Raw genomic sequence first — 15,493 nt, 5'->3', positions numbered from 1 at the left:
AAAATATTTTCTTTGATAACAACTGCTGCATGCATGATATTTTGCGACATTGCAGACGAAAACATGGCTCCCTCTCAAAGTCAAATTGTTACTTTCGCCGCTGGATCGGCTCTTTTTGTCGGGATAATATATACAATCTACCTGGTCAGAAGCAGAAAAGACAAGCGTCAAGATTCAGGTGTTTAAAAATACCACATTTCAATGTCAGTCAATCTTTTCAAATAAATCTTTGAAACTTTGAAAAGTTATTGACATATTCTCAAACTTCTAAGTCTAACAAGGATAAGTTCCGCTGGGAATTTGTCAAATGATATGTGAACAATAAGTCTCCATATTGAAAACTGTTCAAACTATACAAGTACATTTATCGTTTTTAATTCAAATACCCTTTTCTGTTGTTAGTAAGATTAAAGTAGCTTAATATTTGGCATCAAGTGTCAATGTCACATGGTACCTTTTTGCACCGGCAGGGGGGGGGGGGAAGGGGGGGGGGAATGTAAGACAATAGTTGGTGCCCTATTTAAAACTCACAGATATTCATTTAAGCTTAACATATACAGCATCTCACACTCGTGTGCATTTTATAAAAAAAATCGATGAGGAATGGGACAGTCTTTGAATAAGAAACAAATCCTTTGGGGCAATTGCACTTTATCAGTACTCAACATTAAACACCAAGCAGCGTACCCTAACCCTTACACTAACCCTTAACACCTAACACATAACAACTAACACAACACCTAATAATCCTTTTAATCAAATATATTTCCTAAGTATCGGGGGGCTACAGCCCCCAAACCCCCGCTTTGTATTTAGTTATAAACAACTGCGTACCAGTAAAGTGCAATCCAGCCAATCCTTGTCTGGCCACAAGGTCTGCTTTTTCACTTGCTGAAACTGTATTTATCCATACATGCCAGAATTGTTTAGGTCCAATTCTGGACTTTCCATAAAAAATTGTCGGGAAATTTGACCAAAAAGCGGGACACCTAAAATGATCAATCATTCCACCTTTTCTTTAGTCAGTAGTCAGTATATTACTTACAAAACTCTAAATCTCTACCCAATGTTGACGATAAATGTGTGTTCAGAATTTCGTGAACACAGACGTTCTCCATTTTTCGGAGATAAACACACTCCATAAACTGAAATGTGGGGTATCCCCGTTTGCCTCGATTTGACATCCAATTGGTACAGGGATCTCCCCTTGAACATATGTAAATCGTGTGACACGATGTGAGCGCATCGAGTACTGTTCTTATTCAACCAATCGTAAATTAACCCTAAATTTAAATTGATGCAATATGTACAAACTTTTTTTCTGAAAATCAGTCGAAAATGAAAGGTAATTTGTTAGAAACATCATTGTGTATTGGTCAGCATTCAATTTGTTTGATTTTTAAAATCTATGTTTATAACCTTAGGTTGTATAATACACAGGGTAATAGTATCGTAGGACTTGATTGGGCCATGAAATACAAACGCAGATAGCGTTTATTTCTGTACGATACATCTTTCGATAGCAATTAGCGACCCCTATCATAAAAACAGCATGGTGTGAATGCTGATTAAATCAATAAGTTGCAGATAAATCACTGATAAAGTGTAAACAACACTGGTGCACTCTAGTAGTGGGTTGTTAATTGGGGGTAATAAAGGGATTAGCGATGGTAAGTTTTAGCCTGAAAGACCCGCAGAAAGAGCTTGAAAAGCGAATTTTATTGGGAACTTATAGACCTTACATCGTTTTTAACGAGCTCGGGACACAGCTTCTCATATCGGGATGCCGGGACAAAGAGCCCAAAAGCAGGACTGTCCTGCCGAGATCGGGACGTCTGGCATGTATGATTTAATTAGCCTGTCAAATACCCATGAAATACTCTACCAGAATTTTAACCAGAGTTAAGAGCCAGTATTCTATTTAAATTTTCTAGCCCTAAGACATGTTAACTGGCATTTCCTGTGGTCTTATGGACATTTAAGTAGTTTTTTAGCCGACAATGACCAATTGAGCTGTACTTAAGCATACCAGAAATTAACACACATTACCATAAACAAATGATTATCAAGTTTAAGTGAGGCCAGGGCTTTTTTTCCTCCTTTAGCAAAGACCTTATAAAGGCCCCTTCCCCGAAGAGAAAGGCTTCTTTCCCTAAGAGAATTCCTTTAAAATGATGCAAATTTCCCCAAAATTTAAAGCTTACCTCGGTAATTTTTTTCCCCTTTTTCAGATTAGTCCAATTTTTTTTCCCCAAATGGAAGGTGAGGCCCTCTCCCCACATCAAGAAAACAAGCCTCTTGATTAGAAAGTTGATTTGGTTACACTTTAAATTGTATGACAAATAAAGTGATAACATTTTTAATCATTTTTTTTGTGCTGGTCTATAAATGGTTTCTTATTTTAGCTTCATCAAAGAAAAACGGTGATACTCAAGAATCTAAATATGCCAATTCAGAGCCATTCACTCAAGATGCTGAAGATGCCAATGCAGAGCCAGACATAAAACAAAAAGACCCAAACCTTGCTTCGACCTCTCAGTCAGCAGGAAAAGTGCAGACACTAAGATCTGAAAGTTTTGTAGCCCCGTCAGATGATGAAGTGGGTGATTCACCATTGCCTGATAAAGAGGGCCTTACTGTGTCAGCTTCATGGGCCATCCTTCACAGTTCAAATCAAAGCAGCCCGCAGCTGTCCCCTGTTAACAGTGAGGCCAGCATTGTTGATGGAGCTGGGGACGGTAACTGTATCTCTCTCAATGGGGTAGATGATGATAGTTTTAATGATGCAGGTGATGATACACATACCAACACAATGCTAGAAGGACAAGGTGATCAATGTACTGTCCTTGAAGAACAAGGTGATCAAAGTTCTGTCCTTGCAGAGAAAGGAGATCAAAGTTCTTTCCTTGAAGAGAAAGGAGATCAAAGTTCTGTCCTTGAAGAGAAAGGAGATCAAAGTTCTGTCCTTGAAAGACACGGAAATCAAAGTGCTGTCCTTAAAGAACAAGGTGATCAAAGTTCTGTCCTTGAAGAGAAAGGTGATCAAAGTTCTGTCCTCGAAGCACAAGATGATCAAAGTTCTGCCCTTGAAGAGAAAGGTGATCAAAGTTCTGTCCTTGAAGAGAACGGTGATCAAAGTTCTGCCCTTGAAGAGAGAGGTTAGTGTTGGTATATATTTAACCAGGTTTTCCGAAGGAAAAAACTGGTTATTAGATTGGCGAATGCGGGCGGGCTGGCTGGCTGGCTGGCGGGCTGGCGGAATAAGCTTGTCCGGGCCATAACTATGTCGTTCATTGTCAGATTTTAAAATCATTTGGCACATTTGTTCACCATCATTGGACGGTGTGTCGCGCGAAATAATTACGTCGATATCTCCAAGGTCAAGGTCACACTTTGAGTTCAAAGGTCAAAAATGGCCATAAATGAGCTTGTCCGAGCCATAACTATGTCGTTCATCGTCAGATTTTAAAATCATTTGGCACATTTGTTCACCATCATTGGACGGTGTGTCGCGCGAAATAATTACGTCGATATCTCCAAGGTCAAGGTCACACTTTGAGTTCAAAGGTCAAAAATGGCCATAAATGAGCTTGTCCTGGCCATAACTATGTCATTCATTGTGAGATTTTAAAATCATTTGGCACATTTGTTCACCATCATGGGACGGTGTGTCCCACGAAAGAATCACGTCAATATCTCCAATGTCAAGGTCGCCACGACTAAAAATAGATTTAAAAAAAAAAAAAAAACTTACAAAGGGGGTTAATTTTTTTTTGTCATTTCAAAAGTTCAGTTTGAGTTTTCTCCCTTTATCAGATTTTTTTTTCACAATGAAAACCTGGTTTTGTGACAATTTTGTCCCTTGTTTAATTTTGTCATTATATTATAACTTGAAATAGTCATAAAAAAGAGTGAAAAGTGGTTATTTGAAATACTTGCTGGTGTGCTTTGTGAGGAGTCCAGGTAGTTTTATTTTGAAACTGGACCTGCCAAACAGGTTTTTAATATAATTAAAATAAATAATTGGCTTTACACTTATTCATAAATTTTCATTCTTGTATTCTTTTGCTAGGTCGTATGCAGCGACAATTGTCAATGACCTCATATGAAGTGTCTCATGTCGAGAACATCACTGTGGAATACGAGGAACTTCTGAGAGAACACCGGGAGTCTGAGAGTCAAACATTTACTCGCGAAGAAATCACAGAAGCTCTATTGGCAACCCAGAGTCCCGAGCTAGGCCTCACGGAGAGGAATGCACAGGTTTTAACAGGGCTCCTGACCTTTAAGGACCTGCACCTTAAGTATGCGGCGGTCCAGGGTATTGCTAAGTGTGCAGCGTTCACCAACAATCAAGTGAGTTTTTTGTTGCGTCTTGGGGATGATGTTTTGCCAACTATAACTGTATAAAAATAAGATACCTGATAGTGAGGTTTAGAAATATTCTTACGAAAAAGTTATCTTATTATTTGCTTTTATTTATTAGTGTATAAGAAATCAAAGCTGTTAATCAATCTTGTATTTCAACATTTATGTTATTTATTGCAAAGGTAATTTTTTTCATTTTTTATGAACAACTGGTATTGAAGTGAAATTGTGAACAATTACAAAAATATATATATGATTTTAATTGGTAGCAGAAGTGGATTAGTTCTGTGAGTATAATGAGATAAACATTTCAAATTGTTAGCTTTTGATCTTGTGAATTTTAAGGGGACTTGTTCACAGTTTGGTTAACTGACGATAACTTTCCTGACTAAAACTGTTCGGTTATTAATAGATAAGCATAATTCAAAATCATTAAAATAGTTGTACCCCTCCTGGATAGTTTGGAAAATGTTATGAAGAACTAACATAGCATTTATAATATGCTGATAAATACATAAGTCTGAGTGGCGCAGTGGTAGCTCATAAGCTTTTGGTTCCAGAGGTCCTGGGTTAGTCAAAATCTTTTTATATTACTATTTAATTAATTAAGATTGTTGTAAAGATTATAGATTTGTTAGTAAACATTTTTATGACATTTTTTTGAAATATATACAAAAATCTGTGATCAAGTTTCTTTAAAAGTTTTGTTTTGCATGAGTAATTATTTTGCAATTGAAAGTAAAATTTTACTTGAGCAGTAATATAAGTTTGGTTTATTTTTGTAATAAAGAAAGTATATTCATAATACTTAAGCCATTCTTAATGTATTTGTACACACTTAGTCGTAGAAACAGTGTTTAAATAAGAGAATTTAAATTTAAGAGTATGACATAGAAAAGAACTGTAAATCTTGTTGAACTCATAAGTAGCCAATAACCCTGAATTGGTCTACCTCATGAATAATGTAATGAAGTGAACAGCAGGTGATACAGAGGTTTTACTTTTTACTAGGAATTACCCCATTTATGTACACTGCAAAATATTGATCATTTCCTGATTCTTGCAGTCAGTATATTTTCTTGGGATCTGTTCAAGGTATTACTAATGAATATTTAATGTAAGAGGAATTCTACTCGGGGATATTTGGCTATTTTAGATTGTCTTATCATGTTTAATTTCTTAAGATAATAGATGGAAGGCAAGAGATTTGATCTTTGATGTGTGTTCTTTGTTATCCCTTCTTGTGGATTGTGAGTGATTTGTGTGGATTTATTGAATACTTGGTAAATATAAATGTTGTGAAGTACATATATAACTGCTTTTGTACTTTTTTTTTTAAAGGATGTTAAACATGTTGTAAAACATATTATTATGCCCCCCTTTGAAGAAGAGGGGGTATATTGTTTTGCACATGTCGGTCGGTCCGTCGGTCTGTCCACCAGATGGTTTCCGGATGATAACTCAAGAACGCTTAGACCTAGGATCATGAAACTTCATAGATACATTGATCATGACTGGCAGATGAACCCTATTGATTTTCAGGTCACTAGGTCAAAGGTCAAGGTCACAGTGTCTCGAAACAGTAAAATGGTTTCCGGATGATAACTCAAGAATGCTTAGGCCTAGGATCATGAAACTTCATAGGTACATTGATCATGACTGGCAGATGACCCCTATTGATTTTCAGGTCACTAGGTCAAAGGTCAAGGTCACAGTGACTCGAAATAGTAAAATGGTTTCCGGATGATAACTCAAGAATGCTAACGCCTAGGATCATGAAACTTCATAGGTACATTGATCATGACTGGCAGATGACCCCTATTGATTTTTAGGTCACTAGGTCAAAGGTCAAGGTCACAGTGACTTGAAACAGTAAAATGGTTTCCGGATGATAACTCAAGAATGCTTATGCCTAGGATCATGAAACTTCATAGGTACATTGATCATGACTGGCAGATGACCCCTATTGATTTTCAGGTCACTAGGTCAAAGGTCAAGGTCACAGTGACTCAAAACAGTAAAATGGTTTCCGGATGATAACTCAAGAATGCTTACGCCTAGGATCATGAAACTTCATAGGAACATTGATCATGACGGGCAGATGACCCCTATTGACTTTTAGGTCACTAGGTCAAAGGTCAAGGTCACAGTGACTCGAAACAGTAAAATGTTTTACGGATGATAACTCAAGAATGCTTACGCCTAGGATCATGAAACTTCATAGGAACATTGATCATGAAGGGCAGATGACCCCTATTGATTTTCAGGTCACTAGGTCAAAGGTCAAGGTCACAGTGACTCGCAACAGTAAAATGGTTTCCGGATGATAACTCAAGAATGCTTCCGCCTAGGATCATGAAACTTCACAGGTACACTTATAATGACTAGCAGATGACCCCTATTGATTTCCAGGTCACTAGGTCAAAGGTCAAGGTCACAGTGACTCGAAATAGTAAAATGGTTTCCGGATGATAACTCAAGAATGCTTACGCCTAGGATCATGAAACTTCATAGGTACATTGATCATGACTGGCAGATGACCCCTATTAATTTTCAGGTCACTAGATCAAAGCTCAAGGTCACAGTGACTCGAAACAGTAAAATGGTTTCCTGATGATAACTCAAGAATAATTAGGCCTAGGATCATGAAACTTCATAGGTACATTGTTCATGACTGGCAGATGACCACTATTGATTTTCAGGTCACTAGGTCAAAGGTCAAGGTCACAGTGACAAAAAACGTTTTCACACAATGGCTGCCACTACAACTGACAGCCCATATGGGGGGCATGCATGTTTTACAAACAGCCCTTGTTTTTAACAAAATTGTGTTTACAAAAAAAAGTACAAAAAAAAGTAAGATTAGTAAAATATCATTTGAAAACTTTCTTACGCTAATTTGCCAAGTTTATATAAGTTTGCCTAAGACAAACCCAAATCAACTAAAATACTGGTATGTGATGTTTGTACATGTATAAAATGTTGTTACCAGTTATATTTAATTTGTTTGAACAGTAATGAATATGACTGAAATTCATTGAACAATTCACTGCACCAGCGTTCTATGTTTCAGAATGTTTTGCGAGAGAAAGGTGTAATCCCACGTCTCACCAAGCTGCTGGAGTTACAGCGAATGTCTCTATGGTTACGTCATGACAACGCGGCCAGCGCGATCTCTACTACCATACAGGCTGTTACCAACATGGCCATTAATCCTGTCAATAATGCTCAGATGGAGGTATGAAAATCTTGTGCATGTTTGCTATGGTTTCTTAAGCTAGTTTTACCAAACCTGATTGAACAGCTGTGGTTAAAATAAAAGCTAGTGGCTCGCCTCGCTAATTTTAATTCCTGGTAAATATTTGCGTATGCTTAAATGTGACAGCAATTTTAAAACATGCCCGACGTAAGAATAATACAAACAGATTGCATTGAAATATTTGTTGGAAATTTATTTTATATATTTATACAAACCAGCAAATGTTTGCAAGAGATATCAATTCAAATTGAACTGCTCAACAGGTTCATTAGCTCATCATAAAAATATTGTATCTGATACAGGACTGTAAAGCATATACAATAGTATTACATTGAACTCTTTAAATTACCAGTTATCTTTACGAACAGAATACTATGTTTTCTCCAGGGCTGTGTACAAACACTAGTAGATGTAACGCTAGACAGAGACACGGGTACGCCAATCCGTCTATCCTCCCTGCAGGCTCTTACCAACCTCTCGGCGGTGGAGAACCACCACACACACTACACGCGCGCCGTTCAGGGGCTGTATGATTATCTCGCGCTGAAGGACACTGCGCTCAAGACGCAGGCTTTGAAGATACTTGTGAATCTCTCGTGTAATCCTGAGATGGTGCCTCACCTGCTGGCTGCTAAGGTATGTCAGTACATGTATACCCATGTATCATACCGCTACATTGATATCTGTCTGATATAACGTTGCATGATATATTAGCTCGGCTAAAACCTTAACATTTTGTCAAGGTTTTGAACATTGGCTCAAAAATCAAAGTGCTTAAACCTACAACTTTGAAACTTCATATGTAGCTGCATCTTGATGAGTTCTACATGCCACACCCATTTTTGGGTCACTAGGTCAAAGGTCAAGGTCACTGTGACCTCCAAAAAAAATAAAATCTGACAAGCTTTCATCTATTCAAAACTGTACCCGCAGCCGAGCATGGCACCTGTTATGCGGTGCTCTTGTTTTTTTATATCAATTCAACAGGAAGTTGTTATATCAGTCAACGTTTGGAGGTATGTCATATTACTCAGCATGAACTATGAAGTCATCATTTTAAGTAAAGTAGAATCAGATTCAACAAAACAAACAATTTGATACCAATATATTATATATGTTTTACACAAAAAGCAACATAAACAACAAAAAACATATTTTACAAATATTAAGCGCAAGTACTCATGACGTTAATATTGACACATCAAACGTCAAAAATCATATTCATTCCCGCGTAAATATACTGATTATTTTTCACAATTACTTATAAAATATGTGACATGGAGGTATGATAAACAGAAAAAAAAGATTACTGACTGATTGTTTTTAAGTATATCAGGCTCAGCACAAAAATAAAATAACGGCTCACCATTAGGCAGATACCTGTTATTCTCTATGTAGCAGTAGCAAGATAAACCGTGGCTATTAATTTGTTTTTTATGCCCCCGGATCGAATTATCGGGGGTATATTGTTTTTGTCCTGTCTGTCTGTCTGACTGTCTGTCTGTCTGTCTGTCTGTCTGTCTGTCTGTCTGTCTGTCACACAGCAACTTCATATTTGGCATGCATGTGTATCTTGTGGAGCTGCACATTTTGAGTGGTGAAAGGTCAAGGTCATCCTTCAAGGTCAAAGGTAAAAAAATAATAATTTCTCCATTCAATCTCAATGTATCTCTTGGAGCTGCTCATTTTTGAGTGGTGAAAAGTCAAAGTCAAGGTCATTCTTCAAGCAAGGGCAAAGGTCAAAATTAAAAAAAATAATTTTTTATTTCTCCATCCAATCTCTTACTTACTTCTTGTGGAGCTGCACATTTTGAGTGTTGAAAGGTCAAGGTTATCCTTCAAGGTCAAGGGTCAAATATATAGCTTCAAAGCGACGCAATAGGGGGCATTGTGTTTCTGACAAACACATCTCTTGTTTGTGAAAGAATGTGTTATTTCAAACTATGTACTGGTAGTTAAAATAAAAATTGTCAATTGAAGTTTCTGAATGTGTAAGAAAATTATGCACATTTCAATATTTGCACTGAAAAATAGTTCAAATTTATTTTGTCAAATATTAACATTTCTTGGTAAGGCGATGTTTGTTTTACATGGTGTGAAGAAAACCTGTTGTGCTTATGTTGATCTAGGGAATTCATAACGAGTATATATACTTATTTACAATTTTGTCCACATTCTCAGTTTAAAATTGGCCTTTACATTTTATCCCCCGCCAAACAAATGGATAAAGAATTTGCGTTGTCAGTCTGTCCGTCTGTCACAACATTTTTTATGGCTATATCTCAGAAACTATATAAGTTATCAACATTAATCTTCATAGGTGTATAGATATAAATGGAGAGAAGTGCCAAGCACAAGAACCATAACCTTGCACTTTCTTAACTTAGAGCTATTGCCCTTTGTTGTTTTGAATGATGTAAATTTTCAAGGCTATATCTCAGATACGCTACAAGGTTTCAAATTGAAACTTTATCAGGGTGTAAAGTAATCAAGGAGGAGATTTACAATGCATAGACACTTTTACTCTAACCTTAAATATTATTATGATTATACCGTATATAAAGGGATTTGCACCCATCCATAAACACAATTTATTTGGCAGGGGATATCAATTCAACAAATTTGCTTGTTTTAACAAAATTATTGTTGATGAAAATAAGCAACAAACCATGCAGCATATTTAGAAATTGTAATAGTGAGTGTTAGAGTATGACAAGTAGCAACTAGTCATTTAATGCTTTGGAAAAATACATATTTTTTAAACGTTTTAATTCTTAGGCCCCCGAAAATCTCCCCCAATTTATTGATGCTGAATCGACTGAAGAAGGAATACTGTTGAGGTTTGTCACCCTGCTGGCAAACATTCTGCAAGTTGTACGTGACCGTAATCTCAAATCGTCTGATCTTCCGTCGGTTGACAAAGCTGCCTCACCAGAGACCATGTATTCAGCACTTCTTGGAATTGGTGCCATGGCCAGGCTGAAAAACAAAATGTTCTTGCTATGCAAACATTCTAACACTGAGATCAGGCAACAGGCTGCAAAAGTGTACAACCATTTGAAATAATGGTTGATGTTCAGGGTATTAAAATGTGATGTGATGGAATTGCACATTGTATATAAGCAATAACAGTTCTAGTGAAAATTTTAGCAGTGTTCTCCGGAAGCACCGGCAACGGGCGAGTTTACTGGTTACTAACAATCTTGGTGCCGGCTACTTTTGTGGAAAAATCAATTCAAAACAGCGCAAAAAACGCCTGTTTTAGTCCTTAAGTCATAGGCTACTATGAAAGTATAACTGACTTCTCAAATTTTTATGGAGAACACTGATTTTAGTGATTTAAATAAATGTTTAGTATGTAATGTTGTATGCTAGTTACTGCGGATGGTTGACACCTGTCTCGTTTACGCAATTAAGAAAAGAGAACTTTGTTGATCGGTGAGTCTTTGAAATTATTTTGTTGTAATGTGTTCTGACTTCAGTGTTGATGACAGTATTGAATACATTTGATTGAATACTGTGCATGAATATAAATTTTAGTGTGTAACCAAGTTATTGTTAGTTATTAATTTAAAGAGACTTATTTTCATTTTTGTTGTCAAAACATTTATCATAGGGGATTGCTTGTTTTTGGGAATTTCTAAAATAATGATGCTAATGTTCAAGATATCAATGACATACAAAATGTATTTTGTAGAAATTATTCTTTGTAGATTAAATTTTAGCTTATATCAAATGTAAGGGATGTTGATTTCTTACACTGCAAGTCAGCAATGATTATTGATGTGAAATAAGCTTCTGCAACTACCGGTATACTAGTTACTGCAAAATAAAAAAGGTATATAAATCTTTTTTGTTTTTGTGTTACATAATTTGGGTTTATAAATCACGACTGATATTTAATACTTATAAATAAATTAGTACTGATTGTTAGGTGATGATGGTTTAGATTTATATCTAAATTTATATTTTTTTATTTTCAGTTCTAAAATTTTAAATAGATATCTAATGATGACAACAGAACACGGGAGATTAACAGTAAAATAATTTTTAGATTTTATTTGCTGCTGCATGTATGTAACTATTATATTTTTATCATAAGAATACTGCCAAACTAAACTGTTCATAGTGTTATAGGAAAGTTTGTTATGCTCCGGAACGAAAGATCGGGGTATATTGTTTTTGGCCTGTCTGTCATTCATTGTGTAACTTTTGAAATATTGAACATAGCAACTTGATATTTGGCATGCATGTGTATCTCATGGAGCTGCACATTTTGAGTGGTAAAAGGTCAAGGTCATCCTTCAAGGTCAAAGGTAAAAAAAAATGAAAGCAGCCGATAGGGGGCATTGTGTTTCTGACAAACACATCTCTTGTTAGTTTTCTTCTTAGCATGAAGTACAGTAAAATGTATAGGTATGTGTATGGGTTTTGTAGATAGTTATTACATACAAAGAGTATGCATCATTAGCCATGTTAATTGTTCTAATACAAATGTATTCACATTATAAATTGTTAGAACTAATAAGCACAACAATCTGCTAAATATATTAACAGATTGGTTATAGGACAGCGGTTTAAAGGTTATTAACCTGAAGCACAAGTAATGGTACCAAGATATGACTGCACAGCTTGTTATAGAAAAAAAAGAAAAACACGCCCAAAACTTGACAATTTGAAACTGAAATTTACAAGCCAGGCCTAAGAAATTTTAAAGATTAAAGTTGTTAAAAGAAGTGTTTAAATAAAATATGCATATTTTAGAAGTGTGACTTGTAAATTGGATGAGTGTCGAAATGGTTATTCAGCATTGATAACTGTAGAACTGTTTTTTGAGAGGTTGTAATTGGGAAGTTCTGTGTGAAAGGTTGACAATAAAAGGGAATCCTACGTGAAAGGTTTCAAAAGAATGTTATGTGAAAGGTTTCAAAGGGAATGTTCTGTGAAATGTTGCACATAATATAGGCATGTTTTACTGGGTTTAGGCATGCACAACAGTAACTAACAAAGTATCAATCAAGAGTCTTGAACAAATCACATGCTGAGTGTAAAACTGAAGTATATGGTTTAGTCTTCCTATTTGAGATAAGTAGTTAAACACTTAACCTTAGAAATTGGGAAAATCTCATGGCTGGAAAAGAGTTGTAAATATATGGAGACAAATAGTCACCGATGTTAATGATTAATCATTTTATTGAAAACAAGAACACAATATTTGTTTTTAAACATGAGTTTATCCTACTATTTTCTCAATGTATTTGTTATACTAAATGTCATGTATATTTTCAGGAATTATTGTATAAACTAAACCAATGTATGATGCCTTTGAATAATCAAGATTTGTTTAGATGTGTATTGATTTAACAGTTTTCTGCTATTTACTTAAGCGCAGTTGCAATAAAACAAGTCCTGTCTATAATGACCCTCATTTATTTACATACATGTACATGCTGAAAGTATTTAGGGACAACTTATCCATGTTTTTAAATGAAGTTTATTGTTTAACTCTTGACTTTTGTTGTAAGAAAATCATTTTGCACAGAGCATCATTAATTCATTGAGAGGTGAGAACATCATGTTTTGAGTGGATTTTTATAACTTGTATTTATTCTCACCTTGTATGATCCATTTCAAATTTATATAAGAACCCTTTTGACAGAATTGTAAGGGATTGTTCTGTTGTAATTATTTGTCAAAGCTTGTGATGTATCTGCAAATCCTTAACATTCATTCCCATATGGATTTTTATAGTGTTAATTTTTACTTGTTTTGTTGTCATAGAGATAGCTTTTATGTCCTTTTTAATGCTGAACTTGCTCTGAATCATATTTGTGTTCAACTTTTTACATTGTTTAGTTTTTGAAAATAAAACTATGTATCCGTAAATACTGTTTTTAGTTTATTAGGGAACTTGGAATATTAAGTAAACAATTACTTATTTATCAATGAAATAAATCCATCTAAACAATAACTATGACACAATCTGTGATGCTTAAGTACATGTAGTGTGTTGCACCCAGCTACATTTTGTTTTACCACTGTCTGACATAAAAGAGTTTAGTTACTTCTGAGTTTAAACTTTGTGCACAAAGAAAGTCAGAAGAAATGAGAGCTGTGTTTGTGAAACACAATGCCCTGATACTGCACTTTGAAAGTTTTTAGAAAAAATTAAGTGAAACTTTATTTTGTAGAAAATTTCAAGATTCATAAACATCAAATATCAATGGATCATGCCACATCTAAGCCATGATATAAAGTCATGCAGGTAGACTATCAAATATCAATGGATCATGCCACATCTAAGCCATGATATAAAGTCATGCAGGTAGACTATCAAATATCAATGGATCATGACACATCTAAGTCATGATATAAAGACATGCAGGTGGACTCACCAAAAATGAGATAAGTAGCATTTTTGGCAAACTTATTGGCCTTGGACTTGAAAATGTTTTTTATAGTAACTGTTTTCCAGAGGTTTTTTACGAAACGCTTTCAGATATTGAGCTGATTTTATGCCCTTGGTAGAGTGGCATATACCAGTGTGTCTGTCTGTCCAATTTTTATTTATCATTTGGTAGGTACAGTCATTTTTGCCAAGGGAAGTATTATTTTTGTTGAAGGGATATAATCCAAGGTAGGAACTTCTATAAATAGAAAGTAAAAGGCATGGAGATTTGAGACTAAAGTGGATATAGACATTTTCTCTATAATAACCGTTTTCAGATATAGGGCTGATTTTGAGTGTGTGAGTCAACCTACATGATCAACAATTATGAAGTGTGAAATTCATACTGGTCCATTTATATTTGGCAAAGTTATGGGCCTTGGACTTAAAAATATTCAATATAAGAAATGTTTTCCGGAGGTTATTTATTCAACGCTTTCAGACATTCGGCTGATTTTTTGGTATGTGGTATGTGTGTTTGCCTATATGACCTACATATAAAGTGTGAAATTCGTTTCGGTCCATTGATTTTTGGCAAAGTTATGGGACTTGGATTTTCTCTATGATAACAGTTTTCTGGATGTTTTTTTTACGCAAAGCTTTCATATATTGACCTGATTTTTGGTATTTATGTCTACCTACATGACTTACATATGAAGCGTGAGCTTCGTTTTGGTCTATTGATTGTTACTTATAACAATTTAAAGCATTTAATCACAAAATTCATAACATGCCAAAATCTGTGTGAAGGTCCCTTTAAAATTCACATAGTTGACAATTTTATACTCAGGACAAAGAGTTGGGTTTTGATTTCTTATATTTACCTTTGGCCTTGAATTTCGACCTTGACTTTTATCCTTTAATTTGCATGTGACACTTCTCATCATGCTTCTCAAATTATTCAAAAAACATTCATGTTAAACAAGAAAAAATACTTCTTAAGTTATTTGAAAATCTACTCCTGCTGGATAAGGATATGCCTTGACATCTAGTCACCTTCGATAACTTATTTTAAAATCCATCTTGGACAAAGAGTCATGGATTGATTTCTTATATTGGGCTGGTGACCTTAAACTGACATTGCATTTTAGGGGTTAGTATTTGCATGCAATATTGTCATTTGTTCTCATCATGCATATCTTTCCGCAAAGTTATTTGGAAATGTATGAATGCTGAACTTTTTTTCTCTGGAAAGTTTTAAGCGTGAATTTCTCTTATTTGACCTTGAACTGTGAACATGACCTGAGACTAAGCTGCATTGTTGTCAGAGACAGTCTATATCATTATGTGTATCATATTAAAAGTTATTTGAAAATCTATCAATGCATCATAAACTTATGCTCTTGACAAACTTTGCATGTTTTACTTTGGACTTTAAAGTAACATTACTATTCAAAATCAACGAAAATTTCGTACAA

General features: G+C 35.2%; 3 protein-coding genes across 5 annotated transcripts in view; 2 read left to right on the top strand and 1 right to left on the bottom strand.

Annotated features, from left to right (window-relative positions):
- Nucleotides 1-15,493, top strand: part of LOC127881948 (uncharacterized) — a 220,875-nt gene that overhangs the window by 42,951 nt on the left and 162,431 nt on the right. The window lies entirely within an intron of this gene.
- Nucleotides 1-15,493, bottom strand: part of LOC127881951 (PRA1 family protein 3-like) — a 140,119-nt gene that overhangs the window by 6,430 nt on the left and 118,196 nt on the right. The gene's annotated exons all lie outside the window — the stretch shown is intronic.
- On the top strand, nt 16-13,513 carry LOC127881942 (uncharacterized). Of its 3 annotated transcripts, none has more exons than XM_052430198.1 (7): nt 16-178; nt 2,406-3,158; nt 4,073-4,356; nt 4,641-4,655; nt 7,442-7,606; nt 8,015-8,263; nt 10,406-13,513. In XM_052430198.1, exons 1-7 carry the CDS (start codon nt 34-36, stop codon nt 10,691-10,693), a joined length of 1,899 nt encoding a protein of 632 aa, XP_052286158.1. In that variant the 5' UTR covers nt 16-33; the 3' UTR covers nt 10,694-13,513. The 3 variants fall into 3 exon arrangements, with proteins under 3 accessions (XP_052286158.1, XP_052286159.1, XP_052286162.1); XM_052430202.1 differs by having other exon boundaries at nt 46-178; nt 2,457-3,158; XM_052430199.1 differs by lacking the exon at nt 4,641-4,655.

This window comes from Dreissena polymorpha, chromosome 5 (assembly GCF_020536995.1).
Source record: "Dreissena polymorpha isolate Duluth1 chromosome 5, UMN_Dpol_1.0, whole genome shotgun sequence".
NCBI lineage: Eukaryota > Metazoa > Mollusca > Bivalvia > Myida > Dreissenidae > Dreissena > Dreissena polymorpha.
This window is presented reverse-complemented; position numbering and strand designations above follow the sequence as displayed.